Here is a 19081-nt window from a genome sequence, read left to right as displayed (position 1 = left end):
CAGCCCGGGTGTCAAGTCAAATGAGAATGATTTTGGTTAATGTTGCAGTAAATTTCTTACTTATTGCTACTTTAATGAGAGCGAGTCTGTATAAAACAAAAGGACCAGACAACTTTTATTTATATATATATATATATATATATATATATATATATATATATATATATATATATATATATATATATATATATATATACACACACACACACACATAGGGGCAAAAAAGTAGTCAGCCAGTGATTGTGCTAATTCTCCTACTTAGAAAGATTAGAGGTCTGTAATTTTCATCATAGGTACACTGGAGCTATGAGAGGGGGAAAAAACAGGAAATCACATTGTAGGATTTTCAAAGACTTTATTTGTAAATTATGGTGGAAAATTAGTATTTGGCTACCCACAAGCAAGATGTCTGGCCCTTACAGACCTGTAACTTCTTTAAGAAGCACTTCTGTCCTCCACTTGCTACCTGTATTAATGGCACCTGTTAGAACGCATTATCTGTCCCTCTCTCAGGCCTCTCTCCTCTTTCTAAGTAGGCAAACTTGCACAATCAATGGCTGACTAATTATTTTTGCCCCACTGTATATAGTCAAAAAATAGAAAACTTGACACCAGTTGATTTTATTTGTTGTTCTTGTTTTCTAAAATATGCAAAGTGAAGATGCAGATATTTTGCTGGATGTAAAAAAAAAAATTAAATAAGCAAACAGACCAAAAAGGATGTTAAATCAGTATTTCAAAATCTCAATTGCCTTTTGATGCAGACTTGAAATGAAATGGATTTTGATGTGAAATATTAAACTTCATTGTGGACTTGATTACATATTTGTATGTTGATTGTAAGTAAACCTATAAATTTTTGAGGCAGTTCTTCATTCTTCATTATAACCGCAACACTGGTAGTGAAAAGAGATCCTCAGCATGATGCCACCCCCACGATGCTTGAAAGGTTAGTACAGCCTTCCCTTGATTCCTCTTCATTCTCTTCAAATCTCCTTAAAGGTGCTGATTTTGGAGCAGGTGCTTCTAACTGTGGATAGTAACACGGCTGTTTCACTATATGGTCTTGGCGATACCTAAGTTTCTTTTTTTTTTTTTTTTGGTCAAAAGCTGTTTTGGCCAAAAAACCCTCTTGATTTAATTGGTTAAAATAAAACCCTCTTGATTTAATTGGTAAAAATATATTCCTGCTGACGATTGTATCCAAACAACTGGCTCTGCGGTCTGAAACGTAGACGGTGAAGTTACTGGAAGAGGGTTTATGTTTAGTATGCCAGCCTGCCAGCACTCTCTGTTTTATAATTAATGGAGATAGCCTAGGTGAGGTGAAAGTGACACCAGAACCACCCTGCTCCACATCACAAACAATTACAGAGAAAAATAACAGCTATAAATGTTTCCTTTCATTAAATATCCATCATCCCTTCTACTGATCCAGAACAACCCTAAACCCCTGAGTGTGCAGTTCGATCCCATCTCCACATGCACGCCAGTATCTGAGTCGTGCTTTGCAGCAAGACTCAGCGCTGGATGTCTCCATGTTGCTGTGTAACTCGACACAACTGTGTGTTGGTCTGTTGCAGGGAGCTGAACTCTCAGCCAGTCTGTCTCCTGAGTCCAACCATGAGGGCCAAAGCCTCAGACATGCACAGGAAGGACTGTGTCAAAGTGGCTGTCAGAGTGCGACCGTTCAACAAGGTCAGTCCGCCCTCTTTTACCTGTTTATTATATTGACTGTGTGTCCGTGTAGGTGTCTGAAAAGCAAGAGGTTAATGAGCCTCTACAGAGGGAACCCATTTGGAACCAAGGCACAGCAAAAACGTAGACAAGGCCCTCATTTTAAAAAGGCGTATTCTGATTAAAGAAAATGACATCTAATGAGGATAAAGATAAAGTAACAGCAGACTCAGCCGATACACTGAGGCAGTAATGAGTTAATGCAGAGCAGGTTTGATTCTGGGACCAGTGTGCAGGCAGAGCAGAAAAAATATGACCCAAGCAGAACGTAAGTTTAACAACTTAAACATATTTAGAAACAGAATACAATAAGATAAAAACGTATGAATAATGTTTGTTTTTTCTTGAATGTAATTTTTTACCATGCTTTTAATTAAGAAGCTGGGGCAGTACCAGCTTCGTTGTGTAGAGATTGCAGGGACCAGTTTCTGCCTAATGATTTTTTTGTGACTCAAATGTTATGTTTTTATACGTATTTTATTTTTATTTATTTTTTACTTTTTACCAACATAGTGAAGATAGATTTGATGTTGGTTGCAGTAAATTTAGAGTAATGATAAACTCTTCTATTATAATAAACCTTGTCTTTTTTTCTCTTATATCTTCAACATAATTTCCACCTTTTTACAGAATGAATTCAGCCTCATTCTTTGATGCAGCTGCAGACATTTTGGAGCGTGCCTCTTCACCATCTTTAAACGATCTGTCTAAGGAGTGTTTGAACAGCAATTTTTCAAGTGTTGCCAAAATTGGCCAATTGCGTTTTTGTTTGGACTGTCATTGGACATTTCCATTTAGAAACGTGCATTTATATAAACTATCATATTTCAGCTCTGGCTGCATATTTGTAACTTTTTGTTCCTCTGGAATGTGATTTTGTAGTTTTTAACTTTTCTTTTTTCTCCCAGTACTGCATTTATCTCAACCCAAAAATCTGACCAGTCTATTTTTCTGTGGTAAACAAAAGCATCCACCATGCCGCCACCATTTTTCACTGTGGGTGATTTGTTCTGGATGATGTGCATTGCTTCATTTTCTACACACAGTATTTTGCATATTGCCAAAACAAAATCTAAATTTTAGTGTCAACACGCTTGCTTTGCTATATAAATGGCTTGTGGGGAAACTGCAGCTCTTATAGCTCTCTTTCCACCGTGGTTTTCTTCTTACAACTCATCTATAAAGGCTAGATTTGAAGAGTGCATTATCTATAATTGTGCAGTAAGCAGGTTCTTCCTCCTGAGCTGTGAATGTCTGCAGCTCCTCCCGATGAGATGTTTGAGGCTTGAGATATTGTTTGACAACCTGACGCTTCTGTAAACACCACAACTTTAACCTGTCTACAGTGTTTTTTGGTCTCCATGATGCTCTTTGTCCACTAATGTTCTCTAACAAACCTTATGACAATACACCTTCAGAGAAAAGTTGTTTTATATTTGGCTTAAATTACAGACAGATGGAGTCTATAAACCATTTAGACGGTTTCTGACCAAAGGGGCTAAATATAAATGTGTGCACACAGAGATCAGATTTTCATTTGTAAGATTAAACTGTAAAACACTCGCGTCACAATTTTGAAATGCCAGTCTAGATACCAAAGATAATCCGTTGAAGTCTGTGGATGTAACAAGAGCAAATACAAAGAAGCTTAAGAGGTCTGGGTACTACTGAAAGGTCCTGTGTGATACACTGGATGTTTAGTTTCAGTGAAGCTAACCCACTGAGTTTCCATGTTTGTCAGGATTTGGTTGATCCTCCTCCAATCTTTGATTTTCCTGGAAATACGATATAAATCCAGGCATCCCGCTTTAGTCTAATTTTATCCTTCCTTCAAACAGAGAGAGAGGGATGCAGGCAGCCGTTGTATCATCTCCCTGGTGTCGACCTCCATCACCATCCAGGACCCGCGTGACTGCCACAACCGACGGTCCTTCTGCTTTGATTATGCGTACTGGTCCCACAGCGGCTTCACAAGAGACCACTCCGGTCTTTTTGTCCCCGAAGAGCCGGGAGGGCGGTACGCTGACCAGGTGAGCTCCACGGCTACCAACATTTAGTTGATATTAGGGTGCTGTGTAAAAAGCATCCCATTTTAGGATTGCAGAGACAAGAGTATGTGTGATGGCGGCTGATCTTTTCACCCCCAGCACAGCGTGTTCCAGGACCTCGGTGTCGGAATACTGGAGAACGCTCTGCAGGTCCGAACCTCCCCCTTTTTACTAGAGTTGTTTCCAACATGATGTTACGTGCACAGATTTGCCTCATAACACACCTTAAATCACACGTGCAGGGTTATAACACCACTCTGCTAGCCTACGGACAGACCGGATCAGGGAAGAGCTACTCGATGGTGGGCCACGGGCCCAACAAAGGCCTGGTTCCTAAACTATGTGAGCGACTGTTTGAAGCGATCAGGGGAAACCAAGAAAACAGACAGTGTCAGGTAATGCATTGAATAAGAAGTTGCTAGACTCACCTACATGGAGGGTAAATTACTTTAACTTTTTGGACTTTATCTGAATTTCTTGTAAATATGAAAAACATTCCTTCCTAATATAGAATGGTTTATCTTATTTAACATAAGAGTGTGAGTGGGTTTTTAGTCTAAATGTTTGTTGATGTGTCCTCAGGTCTTTTTCAGTATGCTGGAAATCTATAACGAGCAGGTAGGTTTGGTTACTTTTGTAAAGAGATGTTACTGCTTCCTATATTTTGCTGTCAATCCCAGCCAATTCTACCCTCGGGCTTTTGTTGTGTTGACTGCAAAGCTTATGGTTCTCATGTGCTTCCCTATTTCGAGGTGGTTGACCTGTTGTCTCGGGGGTCTCGGACTGCAGGCGGACTCAGAGTGAGAGAAGAGCTGCAAAGGGGCTTTTATGTTGAAGGTCTTCGTAAAATCCCCTGTGAGAATGCGCTGCAGGTATAAGAACATGCAGTTGTTTGCAAAAGTGTTAAACGTGTTTTGTTTTTTTTTTCTCACACGTAGCAGACCAGGAAATTGGATATAAAGGAAGTGGAAAGGAAAAAAGTGCACTTTAGATGTATTCAGCCATCTTACTTTGATAACCCTCAATAATATCCAGTACAGCCTGTACTAGTCTGTCTGTAATTTAATCAGAGATGCAACAAAGAGGTCCAAGTTAACTCTGGAGGAGCTACAGAGATCCACAGCTCAGGTGGGAAACTCTTAGTCCTGCATTTCAGAAATCTCTTAAGAGTTGGAAGAGGAAACTCTTTGTTACATCGGTAAATCCTATTTACGTAGGGAGCACCGCAAATGCGTAATATGCACTACTTTATGTTTTTATTTATCTGGAAAAATCTGAACAAGTCTAGAAGTGGAGTATGGACATATTGTCAAGCTCGGGTTAGAACATGGAGAAAAGTACCTTTGTCTTCCTTGTGTATGGAGTATTTCCTTGTGTTAGATGTTTAAAGTTGATCCCTAAGAAATTGGAATAAAGGTGCAAAGCAGATAAAACTATTTTTTATGACCCAATTCCTGAACTGTCAATAAAGAAAGAAAACACATTTGGGTTTACCTGTGATTTATGGGCGTAGAGAGGTTTATCACTAAGCATAGGATCAAACCAGAAGTAATAAGCGCATTTAAATATATAATGGGATTACAGTGAAGACAACTAAAATGATGCACTTTAAAGGGTTGCTAAATATTCAATATTGTGATCAGGGTTGAAGATGATTAAAAGATTTAAACTAAAAAGGAGACAAATATTAATCAGTATATATATATATAATTTTTTTTTTGGTTATTTTGATTAGGACTGAATTTGTTTAGAGATTTCATACAGATAAATTATCAATCTCTAAAGCATGTTTTGGGTGTTGACATGTTTTGTTTTTTTGGTTTTTTTTTAACACTTCAAAGGGTTTGAAATGAAACTGACACCCGAAAGTTAGTTTTTTAGCCACATAGACATATAAATGAGTTGCAGCACATGAGAATAATAATAATGGTGCTTGACGAGTAGAGTGGGGAGAAAATAGCAGCTCTACTGAGTGGGTTTAGCTGTCTTATACAGGTGCTGGTCATATAATTAGAATACTATGAAAAAGTTTTTTTTATATAGTAATTTAATTCAAAAAGTGAAAAATTGTATAATATATTCATTACACACAGACTGGTATATTTCAAGTGTTTGTTTATTTTAATTTTGATGATTATAAGCGACAAGTAATGAAAACCCCACTGCCTCTCAAGAGACCCTGAGATCAAGGCTTAAAACTAGAGGTGAAAATCTGTTGTGGCCCCTAAACTCTGCTTGCCTTTGAAACTGAGTGACGCTCAAACAGCTGATCCATTTAGACCTCTGCCTAAAGCTCATTTCTTAATGGCTTTCCATTCTAGTTAAGCCTTTACTTGTTTTAGTTGGTGATGTTTTGTGTAAAACACCTTGGTCAACTGTGGTTGGTTTTCAGATGTGCTTTGACTTGACTGCAGGTGGAGCAATTGATGGAGCAGGGGACCAGGACCCGAACCACTGCTGCCACTCACATGAACGCCAACAGCAGCCGCTCACACATGCTCATCATTCTGCAGCTCAAACAGGTGAGAGGCTTGGAGGTCAGCCAAATTCAAGAATGCACAAAAAACACTTTCAGAGGAAACTAAACTGCTGTTTAGTTTTCTAACATTCAACTCAGTTTGGTTTCAGGCTAATGTGTGCAGTTTGGACCAAACCTGATTCAGGTTATTTCTACAGCACCAGTTCACAATAAATCATCTCAAGACTTAATGGGTTTATTGCCACGTCCAGTTGTAAAGAATTAAACCCAACTGATCAAATTATATTGTCCAATCAAGGTCTGGCTGCATGCGATACAATTTGGTCCCATTTCTGCTGTACAGTCAGTCAGCTGACGGTGTGTTGTGAAACAGCAAAGCCAAGCCCAGCCGAACACATCGTGTCATTAAGGTTACATTGATCCCTCGATTTTTAGATAAATTTTATTTTAACAATATACATTTCTGGTCTTCAGATTCAGTTGATATTTTGTTCTGTTGCCTTTTTAATTTCTAATGTCACAGTTCATTGATCTGATAACAAGTTTTGTTATTCACGTTTTTTAAGTTGCCGTTCACTTATTCTTCTATTTTACACTAATTAGTTTTGCAGACTTGTCACTTTTTATTTTCTAAATGCTCTGTCAAGTTTTTACTGCCCAAACTTTCCTTTTATTACAATCTCAGTATTTTTAGTTCAGTATTTCTGTCAGATCCCCATGTTGTTTAGGGCTTATGTTGTCTGAAAATGCTGATCTTGTTTTTTTGATGTCTGAAAGCTTATACCTTAAACTGCCTCGTAACCTCTTTTTGTTTTTGTTTTTAAGGGGATTTTTTTCTTTCATTTGTAGAACACAAGCTCATGCGAACATTAACGATAAGCGCAGATTTTTATTTCTGTATGCAACTCATTAATTCTTCTAAGTCAGGCATCTGTATCAGATCTTCTCTAAAGAGAGCATCACAAAGCAATCCAACATCAACCTGGTGGACCTGGCTGGCAGTGAGCGTCAGCGGTCTTCAGGCTCTGAAGCCGACAGACTCAAAGAGGGAACGGCCATAAACCTGAGCCTCACCACGCTGGGCAATGTCATCAGGTTGGTCTGTTGCTGCTATTTGTTTGCTTTTCCTTTACTTGCATGTTGCTGGGTCTCATCAGTTTTCTTTATATTCCTTCCTGCTGTCCCTCCAGCGCCCTGGCAGATGTTGCCGTAGGGAAGAAGGCAGTCCACATTCCCTACAGAGACTCTGTTCTCACCAAGCTGCTGCAATCTGCGCTGGGAGGAAACAGTCGCACTGTCATGGTAAACTGTCACTTCTGACTTATTACAGTTAAAAAAAAAAAAAAAAAAAAAAAAAAAAAAAAAACAGACATTGCGGATTTTTCAAAAAATATTTATACTGTTTAATTTGTTTTTCAAGTTACATTTGGAAACTTAAATGTATATTATTGGAATAATTTGTGAGAAACCAACACAAGGTAGTGAATCCCAGTTTTCAAATGCATATTTTTTTAATAAAAATGGGAAAAAATATAAAATATTGTGTTCACTCCCTTTTAATAGGATACCCAATAATAAATTCAGTTCTGTGAAGGCCTAAGAGGCTTGTTGGAGACTGTTGGGGAACAAATGGCTACATGTAGACAGCAGGCAGGTCAAGGAGAAAGCTGTGGAGGTGTTTAAAACAGGTTTGGGGTATTAAAAAAAGGCAAACGTCTCACAGAGCTCTATTCAAAATTTGCGTCTTCTGAAAACGGAAAACATTTGGCAGAACTGTAAACCCACAAAACCATGACCGTCCACCCAAAACGAAAGGCCAGACTAGGAGAGCATCATTGGTGTGAGAAGCAGCCAAGAGCCCTGCCGTGACTCTGGAGGACCTGCACAGATCCACAGTTCAGGTTGGACAATCTGTTAACACGATGACCATTAATGATGCGCTACACAAATGTGTCAAAAATGGCGTCGTTGTTGAAAGGAAGTTCTGTTGGCGGTGCTTTTACAAGCCATCTAGAGGACACAGAAAATGTGTGAAAGAAGGTGCTCCAGTCAGACTAAACAAACTTCTTGGCTTATAAGCAAAACACTCTAAAACTGCTCTGAACACTCCACCCCTGTGCTTTACCATGGGGTTGGTGTATATAAAACAAGCATATAAAACATCATGCTGTTTCTTCTGCAAGGACGGAAGCTAATCAGGATCAATTCTGCAAGACAAACCTGTTAGAGGTTGCAAAACACTGGAGAGTGGTTGAGAGGCTGGTCTTCCAGCAAAATAACATTTATAAATATACAGGCAAAGCATGTTGATGTTAGAACAACCAAAATCCAATAAAGAATCTGTGGCAAGACTTCAATTTGAATTGATGTTCAGACGTTCTCCATCGAATCTGACTGAACTCATGTTATTTTGTTGTGAAGAGTGGGGATAAATTTCAGTATCTGGCTAAGCAAAGCTGGTAGAAAATTACTCTAAAAGACACACTAATGTGTCCTGCACTGATAGGTGGCTGTTAAGCATTGAACTGGAGTCAGTGAATGCAAATGTCCACCACGCTTCACAAGTTTTCTGAAAAATGTTGAAAATGATATGTCGCTTTGCTTTTAATTCAGGTATGTGCCGCCTTGTGTTGGTCAAAAACAGAAATTCTCAATAAAATACATTGAACTTTGCGGTTATAATGTGAACAAAGGGTATAAATTGCAGTAGTATGAATACCTTTGCCAGGCATTGCAGTGTGCTAATTTGTAAAATTCATTTTCAAGATTGCCACTCTGAGTCCTGCAGATATCTGCTATGAGGAGTCTCTCTCCACCCTGCGCTACGCTGAAAGGTTCATCAATCATTTATGCTTTGGGTACCACGGTGAATAGTACTGGTTTCCACCATACTAACACATTTTACATGCACACCTCAGGGCAAAGCGCATCCAAAATAAGGCCGTGGTGAACGAGAGCCCGACTGAACGGCTTGTTAAGGAGCTAAAGGCTGAGAACACCAGACTGATGCAGAAACTGAGCCGAATGGACCAGGAGGGGCGCAGAGCCAGTGACGAGTCCAGTGAGAGTGTCTAGACACAGCAGAGCAACGTTCAGCTGGCAGACATGAGAGCGGTTAATCAAATTTGGTTTTTTTTTGTTTATCTTTTGCTCCAGAGGAACTTCGTCAGCTGTTGACCCAGAACGAGCTCCAGATCAGAGCCATTCAGACGCTGTGGGAACAACACCTGCAGGAGGCGCTCAAAGACTGGGAGCAGCAGTATGCCAGCATCACACAGGTACACTGGGCATCTTTTGGTTCTGAGGAGCTTGGAAATAAATGCATGTAAAGAATTTGGATAATCGTAAAGTGGTTTAAGGTGTGAAAAATTTGTTTTAGGTGAAAATGTTTGTGTTTAATTATCTTTTCTGTTCTTTTCCTGGTAATCGATCGTCTTTCTCTAAATTTGCTGCCAGGAGAGGAGAATGATGCAGATGTATCCTTACATCCTGAACATCAATGAAGACGCTCAGCTGTCAGGGGTGGTGAAGCTTTTCATCCAGGAGGGTAAGTCCATCTGTAAAATATCTGATGGACTGATGGAAGCATCTCTGAAATTTTGTTTTGGCACAAAACTATGCAGTCCCTTACTGACAAGTCAGAATATTGTAAAATCTGTCTTTTTACAAACAGGTAGTCAGGTCATTTAAGGACTGGTGTGATGTAAGCCATTTTTTTTCTGGTGTCCATCAGGATTCTAGAAGCAGCGGTTTAGAGCCTGATTAAATATTTTACAGGAACCGGTGAAGGCGTCGTAATAATAATAATAATAACAATAATAATAATAATAATAATAATACAGTACAATGTAATATTCATTTATTGTCAAAACAACTGAATCAGAGCATGCTCAGGGTAAGAGGAGATAATTAGCTATTCTTAACATAGTTTTGTGGTAGGATTATTCATAAATTTTTTTTTGACTGTGTGGCCTACAATCTCAGAGCATATTTTAAGTTGACGAAGCTTTTTTTATTTTTGAAAGACTTGAATGCTATATCGTACAACAGCATTGCAAACCCCCTCATTAACACTAAGGTATTGAGTAAATAAACTTATTCTCTTGCTTGAAAAGACATCAGAAATACAAGTAAATTATTTTTTTATTTCTTTATTATCCTTCAATCATCTTCCGCTTATCCGGGGTCGGGTCGCGGGGCTAGCAGCTTCAGTAGGGAGGCCCAGACGTCCCTCTCCCCAGCCACTTGGGCCAGCTCCTCAGGAGGAATACCAAGGCGTTCCCAGGCCAGCCGAGAGACATAGTCCCTCCAGCGTGTCCTGGGTCTTCCCCTGGGCCTCCTCCTGGTGGGACGTGCCCGGAACACCTCACCAGGGAGGCGTCCAGGAGGCATCCTAACCAGATACCCGAGCCACCTCAACTGGCTCCTCTCGACGTGGAGGAGCAGCGGCTCTACTCTGAGTCCTCCCCGGATGACTGAGCTCCTCACCCTATCTCTAAGGGAGAGCCCAGACACACTACGGAGAAAACTCATTTTAGCCGCTTGTATCCGGGATCTCGTTCTTTCGGTCACGACCCAAAGCTCGTGACCATAGATGAGGGTAGGAACGTAGATTGACCGGTAAATCGAGAGCTACGCCTTTTGACTCAGCTCTCTCTTCACCATGACAGATCCGCTTCACTGCAGACGCAGCACCAATCCGCCTGTCGATCTCTTGCTCCATTTTCCTCTCATTCATGAACAAGACCTTAAACTCCTCCACTAGGGGCAGGACATCCTCCACGGCCCAGAGAAGGCACTCTACCCTTTTCTGGCTCAAGACCATGGCTGCGTTGTACTCTTTATTTTACAGACCAGTTTAATCTGTTGTTTTTTTTTTCCTCCTAATAAAGCAGTGACACCAAAGTATCTATAGGACAGAACCTGATAGATTTCTTCATTTTGGACAGTAATGAGATTTTAATATCAATCAGTGAATCTTAAGAGCATTTCCATCAGTCCATTGCATAACGTCATTAATACAATGTAGGAGTTTTTTTTTAATTACTTTAAACATCTGGACTCTTCTAATAATTTAACCTACTGAAAATAAAAATGTGTTAAATTATATAATTTCTCTGTTTTAGGAAAAAAGCCTTGATTATTGCTATATTTCAGATTGTACTGGGCTGATTCAGTAATAGACTTAATGCAAACTTAACATTTCAGGCTGTGTCCATAACTCCTATAAATGGGTTTCTGCCTGACAGGCTCTGTAGTTTGGGTCCAGTTTAGTTTGGATGATTAAGATTGAATTTCTGGGACCAAAAACAATGATGTCTGAATGGTCTTCATCAGGCTGGTGGCAATACTGACCCATCCACTATATTGTATTTTGGACACACTTCTTGACTATAAGGGACTTTGGTCATGTGGGGACAGAAATATAAAAAGTCTTGCGTTGCAAAAGATTGTGTTGTGTTCCTTTTTTATTTAAGCAAAGTGGAACATTTACACATTAAATTAAAGTGGCACGAGAGTGAAACCTCGAGGAACCTCATGCTACTGCTCAGATAAACAGCTGGAAAATAACACAATTAAGCCTTTTGTGCTTCTTATAAAGGAAAATATATTAGAGGGTGGGTTTAAACAAATTCAGTAGTTTTAAATTAGTTTAAAAATCTTTTATGTTTTGTTCCAGGTGAGTGGGGCATCGGGCTCTGTGACTCCTCTACTAGATCCATTCCTATCAAGGGCTTAGGGTGAGATTTCCTTTTAATTAATCCAGATGGAAAGCCCACAGAAACCCACAAACTGATGGTTGAATTGATTGAAAGTGTGGTTTATATAAATGCATCAGAAAAGGATTATTTTTATTATGGAAACGCAGTGATGTCTGTCTGTGAGCTAGGATCCAGGAGCGTCATGCTGTATTCAGGAATGAACAACGGCGTGTAACACTGACTCCACTGACGGGGTCAAAGGTTATCGTTAATGGCAACACTGTGTACGAGACAACTGAGCTGCAACACCTGGTTGGTTTTTACATTTGTACCAAATATATTAATTAGTAGTAGTTATTGATTTACAAAAGACTTTTCAATAAGAAAATCTCACAGGGCTGCAAGATGGATGAAACAAAATGAATCAAAGACCACTTTATTTCAACTATCTTTAAAGGACCGTCTCATTTTGGGGTCAAACTGTACCTACCTGTTCATCGGTTATCCGTCTGAGAGGGGTGGGGATGACTGGAGTCGCTACGATTATGATTACTTCCAGTCTGAGCTGGCTGCTGCTGAGGGCATCCACCTGGGTGAGTGAAATTGTCACTCGGTGGGATTTACATTTCTTTGCATGTACGGGGGAAAAAATAGTAATTTTTTATTAATGTGTAGGTGAGTCCAGCACTGGTTCAGACCAGACAGATCCCAGTCTCTTAGCTGTCTTCTATGACTACATTAAGCTGATGCCCTTGGTGGCTGAGGCTAACCAGATGAGCCAGGAGCTGAACAAGGTAAGTCACCGGGGACTTGCCGTAACTTCACGTTAGCCCACACAGATGTGAGTTGATATGTTTGCCTTTGATTTCCTGATCACTTTCAGGGAGTTGAATTTAAGCTGGAGATCAAAAATCTGGCCCTGTCGGATTCTCGGGGTCATGATCTGCAGAAAGACATTGTTGTCAGAGTGACTTCTGCAGGAAGCAAACAGGCAGGTGTTTCTCCAGTTTTCTTTCTCTGTTCTTTGTGCGCACTAGTTTAAGACTTCCTTTGTACCAGAGAGGCGTTTCTGAATGATTTTAGTTCTTATGCTTGTTTCGCAGGTGTGGATGTGGTCCAAAGCCAAGTTTGTAAACCGCAAGTTTCTAATGGAGGAGGTCTACCAGCAGTTCAAGGCTGAACAGCTCGAGGACAAAGTGTGTTTTTGGATTTATTTGACATGTTTTGCAAGATATGCCAGTGTTTTCTAAAGGCTGTTTATCCATGTTAAAACAGCATTGATGACAAATTGATTCCAATATGCCAAACATGTTGGATACCTTGTTTGCCTTGTTGTTGTTTTATTTTGGAACATGATATGATTTAACAATGTTTACATTTAATACTTCATAAACATGCATCATGTTTCAAAAAGGAGTAGGATGAAGTATAAGCTTATTAAGCCCTACCCCTAAGTTACATGTGTCATGGAGGTAAAGGACAAATATTTACAGTAAAACAAACAGTATACCAACTTTTTATATATTACTCTTTTTTTTGTATTCATCAAAAATACTTTTCTTTTCTTCTTTTTTTTGAATTGCTGGATGCTTTTACATTGTTTAATGTTTTCAGGCAAGCTGTTCCAGAGCTTCACTCCGCTAATTGATAAACTAAAACTTCTTTTTGTTGTTCGAACATACTTAGTTTTAAAATTTAATTTTCCTCTTAAATTATATCTTCCATCTCTATCAGAAAACACTTGTTGTATGTGCGCAGGAAGTAAGTTATTTCTTGCTTTATAAAGGATTTGAGCAGTTCTGAAATTGATCAGATCTACAAATTTGAGAACTCTTGAATCAAGGAAGAAACAGTGGGTGTAATCTCTAAAATGTTTATTATTCGTTACTCGTATTGCTTTCTTTTGCATAATAATCAATAGTTGAATGTTTGTTTTGTAAGTGTGACCCCCACACTTTTTTCTAATAAAAATGCTCAAAAGTTTTTCTCATTTAGAGGAGTAACTCGGCTTTCCTGTGAGACTTCTGTGTGTTTGCTGCTGTCAGAGAGTGGAGGATCTCCCAGCCGTAGTGTTGCCCAGAGATAAAGACCCATTCTGGGATCCAGTTGAGCCGCTGCTCTTGGGAACTGCTCACCTCTGGCTTCAGTCTTTGGCCTTCCGCATCCCTCTGGAGGAGCAGCTAGAGGTACTTGGAAATATTTCATGCACACAGGCCAGCAGCGTTTTCAGATGCTAGATGAAGCCCTCTGTGTTTGCAGGTGTTGGGCTCAGAGGGCACAGAGGAGGCCATTCTCCAAGCCGAGCTCCTCCCCTGTACTTCCACTGGACTGTATGACACACAAACCCACATTTACAGTAGTAATTCCACAGATAGGTGTGGGTGTCTAAGAAATGCACATTTGCAGCCCCCTGGGGGAGGACGACATCCTGATTGACCCATCTGAAGCCCTGGGTCGCCGACTGGACTTCCAGCTGGTCCTGGATCAGTGTTGTGGGGTTCGCTGGATCAGGGAGGCTCGCAATCGGGGGATTCAAATCGGGTGAGACTTGAGCAGAAATATCGAACATTTTAAAAACCTTTGAGGATAATTTGATAACAAAATAAAGGCGTGTGAACGTGGAGTCTCCAGCCAAAATTTCCTCTGCTGTATTAGTTTCAGGGTATTTGATTGCAGCGAGCCTCTTTACACTCCAGCCGTGTGGCACAACATCAACCCTCTGTTGGATCACCGGGTCCAGTTCACCTCCATCCACACATCCCAGCGTCTGCTGGACTACCTGCAGAGCAGTGCTGTGGTGCTGGAGCTCTGGGGTCTTCAAGGTAAGGAAGAAGCTTAAGTATTCTCTACTGCACAGTTTTCATTTAGAAACACATCAGTCTGACCTGGAAATGTAGTAAAAAGGCAGAACACAAATTATGACTTAAATGGAAATGCACAAATGTGCTCTTCAAACTTAGGGTTCAATAAAAAAGAAATATCATCTTGGAGCAATTACAACCTATTAAGTTTTCAAGGCAATCAAATGAGACTTGCCACCATGCTTCCTATAGCATCGGCCACTGGGTGGATTGGCTTGATAAACTGCTAGCTTTCAGATCTACAGACTAATCTGGCTACTCCCTTACAGTCTGACTTGTTCTTTAAATACCAGCCAAACAATATCCAGTCGTAGCATGAAATCCACGCCAATTAAGAGCTCTCCGGAGGCAAAAACACACAATGGGCTACAATGACAAAAAAAAAAAAAGAGCTTCCTCTTCAGAGCCATTTGGGGATTATTTCAGCGTACAAACCATACACTTCTAAAACATCAAAATACCACATCCTAAGACATAAAGGGCATATTTAAAGGGACTTAAACCCATTATTGGCCATTTTAACATTCTAGCCAATCCAAACAGAATCCGTGTTTTACATTTTGTCTCCAGTGCACTTCAGACACAGATTTTGAAACACAACACTGTCTATACAAACTGTACCTTTGGAGAAGTCTGTGTTGTATTAAAATATTAACTTTTTTTTTTTTTTACCAAGGACAATGTATAATATATATGTACAATAATATGGTCCTATTCTTCCTTTCACACGATCCCTTCTATCTCCAAAGTCCACTGTCAGACCATCACGCTGCCTCCACTATACCTGAATAATGGGTTAAAGCACCAATCTTCTGTGGACGGACACGTCAACAACACCTTTCCCCAGTTTTCCGGTGTTTGTTCTCTTTCAGCCATTTCTGTCTCTTTTTTTATATTATTAGCAATTCTGCCTGAAGTCTAATTTTTCCTGTTGATGCTGATATTTGTGTTGTGCAGCTGCCACCTGAAGACCCATGAGGCATTTTAGTCCTAATTACACACTCTCAGACATTTGCATTCTTGCCCGGCTCTGAATCGGGTCCTCCCACTCCTTTTAATTGTTCTTGTTAAATCCAGTTTGTGCTGCTCTTTATTAGGAGTAATTGTGACAGCATGGCAAGAGATTTTTAAGTTTCTAAGCAACCGTTGAATGGTCCTGCTTTCTAAACACAACAATAAAGTTCTTCCAGCCGTTTTCAGTATCCAAATAACTACTGATATTTCAGATACTGATATGCAGCACAATAGTTTTCTTAAATAAATTGGACTAGCAGCTAAACCATGAGATAACTGCTAATGGCTGCTAATTGGCCTCTGCGAGAAAAAAAATTACATATTCATTTAATAATCAGATCGGTTGTGAAATTAATACAAATGTTTCTGAATAACATGAAAATGTATTTTACTTTGGTAAACAAAGTATTTTGCCAAGTGCTAAGGATCTGAGCTCTGATGCAATTGTCCTCAGACTATATGAGATCATAACATGGTGAAGATCACTGGCGTGTTATCATGCATGGGATTGGCTACTAGGCGTTGCTTTTCTGTCTTAGAGGGCTGTACTCAGATGAATTCATCCCTGGAAGCTGTGAGGATGACTTCAGAAGGCGACTTCATCATCGATGAGTCAGATCCATCAGAAGCTGCAGTAAGTTTGACTTTAAACTCCAAATGCTTCGGATTCAAATGCCAATTTAGATTATGTTCAGTTTTGTATGCTCACAACAGCCAAACATGTCTGTTACAGGAAAAAAGAAAAATGTTCCTTTTTTTTTCTTTTTTTTTTACGCTGTTACACTAACAAATATTGATATCGGACACAGATAACCAGAATAAATATAGAAGGCAGTTTTAAAATGGTTGCGTCATTTAAAAAAAAAAAAAAAAAACTAAGCAAACTGCCCCTCTATGAAAAAGTAATTTAATATAGACCTAATAACCTAAATTACTGGCAACGGTTCTTTAACATTCCTATGTAGGGGTTTTAGCCCACTCTTCTTGCCAGAATCATTTTAATTGATCAATATTTGGGTCTTTGTCTTTGAACGGCCTGATAAAGGCCACGCCGCAGCATCTAAATTGGATAAAGATCCAGACATTTCTGTGGACTTGCTGGTGTGTTTTGGATCAATGTCCTGCTACATAACCCAACTATGCTTGAGCTTAAAGTTATGAACTGAAAGCCCGATATTGTCCTTCAAGGTTTTCTGGTTGAGAGCAGAATTTATGGCTCCATCAACTGAAGCCCTTTGTCCAGGTCCTCACTGTGTTTAATAGCCAGTATGACGATCTCCTTCTGAAATGTTTTGTTTTAGAGCAAATATAACAGGACTCAAACCTTACAAAAAGATGGCTCTTCTGCCTTTAGTCCACAGAATGTTTTCCCACAAGACTTGAGGATGTTTTTTGGAAAATATGAGGTAACTGTTCTTTTTGGTCAGCAGTGGTTTTGAGCTTTGAACTCTCCCATCGATGCCATTCATGCTCAGTCATAAATACCGTGACCTTAACTGAGGGAAAGTGATGCCTGTAGTGCTTTAGGTTCTTCTCTGATCTTCTGGATGAGTCCTCAGCGCTCTTTTGGAGTAATTTTGTTAGGTCGGCCACTCCATTGTTCCATGTGTGGATAATGGCTCACTGTGGTCCTCTTAAGTTGCAGAGCCTGAGAAACGGCTTTGCAACAGTTTTCAGACTGATGTCCATGACTCTTTGTCGTATGTTCTTGAACTTTTTCAGCTTATGGCACAACGTGGTGATCTTTTAGCCTACCTCAGGTTGACATAGAGGTGAAGTCTGAAAAAAATATGTTTTTAGGCTTGGCTGTGACAGGAAATTGAACAGGAACTTTTTCAAAAAGGCCAGATTTGTTGGGATATTTTTCCTTGTGAAATAAAATTGTTATGAAAAACAAATTAGGAAGGAGAATGTAAAACTAAAATTCTGCTCATAAATGTTTTGTGCTGCAGCTATCTTTCTCTGCTGAGCTCAGCTGTTCAGTCAAAGCTCTTCAACAGGACTTGGAGGACCAGAAGAGTCTTAATGAATCACTACGGAGAGAAAATCACAGTCTGAGAGAACAGCTCAACACAGCCAAGAACGGTAACTCCACCGTACACGTTTAACCTGCAGTTTCACTCCGACATCCACGTTTCCCCTCCTCTGGTTTCAGGCGGGGACATCGCACGTGGTCGGTCGCTGCGTCCCAGCTGTGATGCAGAGTTTGCACGTGCCCTGAAAGTTTTCTACCACAGCATGACTTCTGTAAGGGCTCAGCTGCAGCGCCTGCGCAGACACAGACCCAGTGTATGTACCCTTGTCTTTATGCAGCCTGAGAAGTATTGCTGCTCCCAGGCTAAAATATTGAATATTAAAGTAATTGGCGATTTTTTTTTTTTTGTATGCAGTTTGCATGCTCTTTCACTTGCACTGTAAATTGTTGCATTTGCTCTCCAGGAGGAGTCAGACCTGCTGGGACTCCGACTGTTTGTGGACGAGCAGAATCGTCTGCTGAGAGATTTCTCAGAGCAGCTGGAGGAGAGCGTCTCCGCACTCAAACAAGACGTAGCCGCCATTGTCCGCCGCAAAAGGGAACGCTCAGGCATCTGGTCTTAACTTGGTCTTTGTTGATTTTCTAAAGCTATTCAAGCTGTAAGTACCTCCAGGTTTTCTTTACATCCCAACACGGCTGATTCTGAACTTTCAGCTTTGGCGACAGATTTGCAACAGCTAAGATCTGATTGTGTAGTAGAGATGTCAATCACAACAAAGTCTAATCTTAAAAGTTTATTAGACTGCATGTAAAAGAAGCTTTTACATCACAACTGCAAATAAATTAAGTCAAGTTTTAAAAATCACAACATAGAACAATTTTCAACCCTCATAGTTTTAAGCTACTTTAGTTCTGAGCTTTTTTTTTTTTCTTTTTCTTCCATGCTTCACTGAAAAGTTTATGAAGACGGACCTGTGTGAACACATATGTTTAAAAGCTGAAAGTGTCTCTTTTCTCCAACTGTGTCCCATGATGAGAGAAAAGCACTCTGGTTAATGCATGTAAGCAGTCATGAAAAAATACAGACAATTGCTGTAGGTCCAAAAATAGTATATAGGTGGAGAAACAGAAGGCAGATCAGTCATCATCCAGGAAATCTATGTACAAAGTAAAAGAAGGCAGATAAGCAGAGATTGGGCCTGATGCATTTATGGGAAAACTGCACAATCTTGATGCACACCATGTTCTCCTGTTTAAAAGGCTAA

At 39.9% G+C, this 19081-nt stretch overlaps 1 protein-coding gene across 1 annotated transcript; it reads left to right on the top strand.

Moving 5' to 3' along the window:
- The first annotated feature begins 1576 nt into the window (after window positions 1-1576).
- Window positions 1577-18797, top strand: kif28 (kinesin family member 28). Its single transcript, XM_036136522.1, has 27 exons — window positions 1577-1698; window positions 3576-3767; window positions 3885-3935; window positions 4028-4180; window positions 4368-4403; window positions 4538-4657; window positions 6200-6307; window positions 7205-7359; window positions 7455-7566; window positions 9031-9098; window positions 9183-9325; window positions 9421-9542; window positions 9721-9811; window positions 11945-12005; window positions 12155-12278; window positions 12424-12559; window positions 12642-12760; window positions 12850-12957; window positions 13070-13162; window positions 14012-14152; window positions 14226-14296; window positions 14373-14507; window positions 14622-14788; window positions 16381-16475; window positions 17794-17926; window positions 17997-18130; window positions 18281-18797. The coding sequence occupies exons 1-27, from the start codon at window positions 1624-1626 to the stop codon at window positions 18437-18439; spliced, it is 3102 nt and encodes a 1033-aa protein (XP_035992415.1). The 5' UTR covers window positions 1577-1623; the 3' UTR covers window positions 18440-18797.
- Window positions 18798-19081: the final 284 nt, after the last annotated feature.

Source organism: Fundulus heteroclitus, chromosome 4 (genome assembly GCF_011125445.2).
Source record: "Fundulus heteroclitus isolate FHET01 chromosome 4, MU-UCD_Fhet_4.1, whole genome shotgun sequence".
Lineage (NCBI taxonomy): Eukaryota > Metazoa > Chordata > Actinopteri > Cyprinodontiformes > Fundulidae > Fundulus > Fundulus heteroclitus.
The sequence above is the reverse complement of the archived record's forward strand: the minus strand, read 5'-3'. Positions and strand labels throughout refer to the sequence as shown.

Coding starts and splice junctions, on each gene's coding strand:
- kif28 (XM_036136522.1), top strand. CDS start 1,624: ATGAGGGCCAAAGCCTCAGACATGCACAGGAAGGACTGTGTCAAAGTG. Junction 7,360..7,454: donor ACGCTGGGCAATGTCATCAG/GTTGGTCTGTTG, acceptor CTGTCCCTCCAG/CGCCCTGGCAGATGTTGCCG. Junction 12,958..13,069: donor CTTCTGCAGGAAGCAAACAG/GCAGGTGTTTCT, acceptor CTTGTTTCGCAG/GTGTGGATGTGGTCCAAAGC.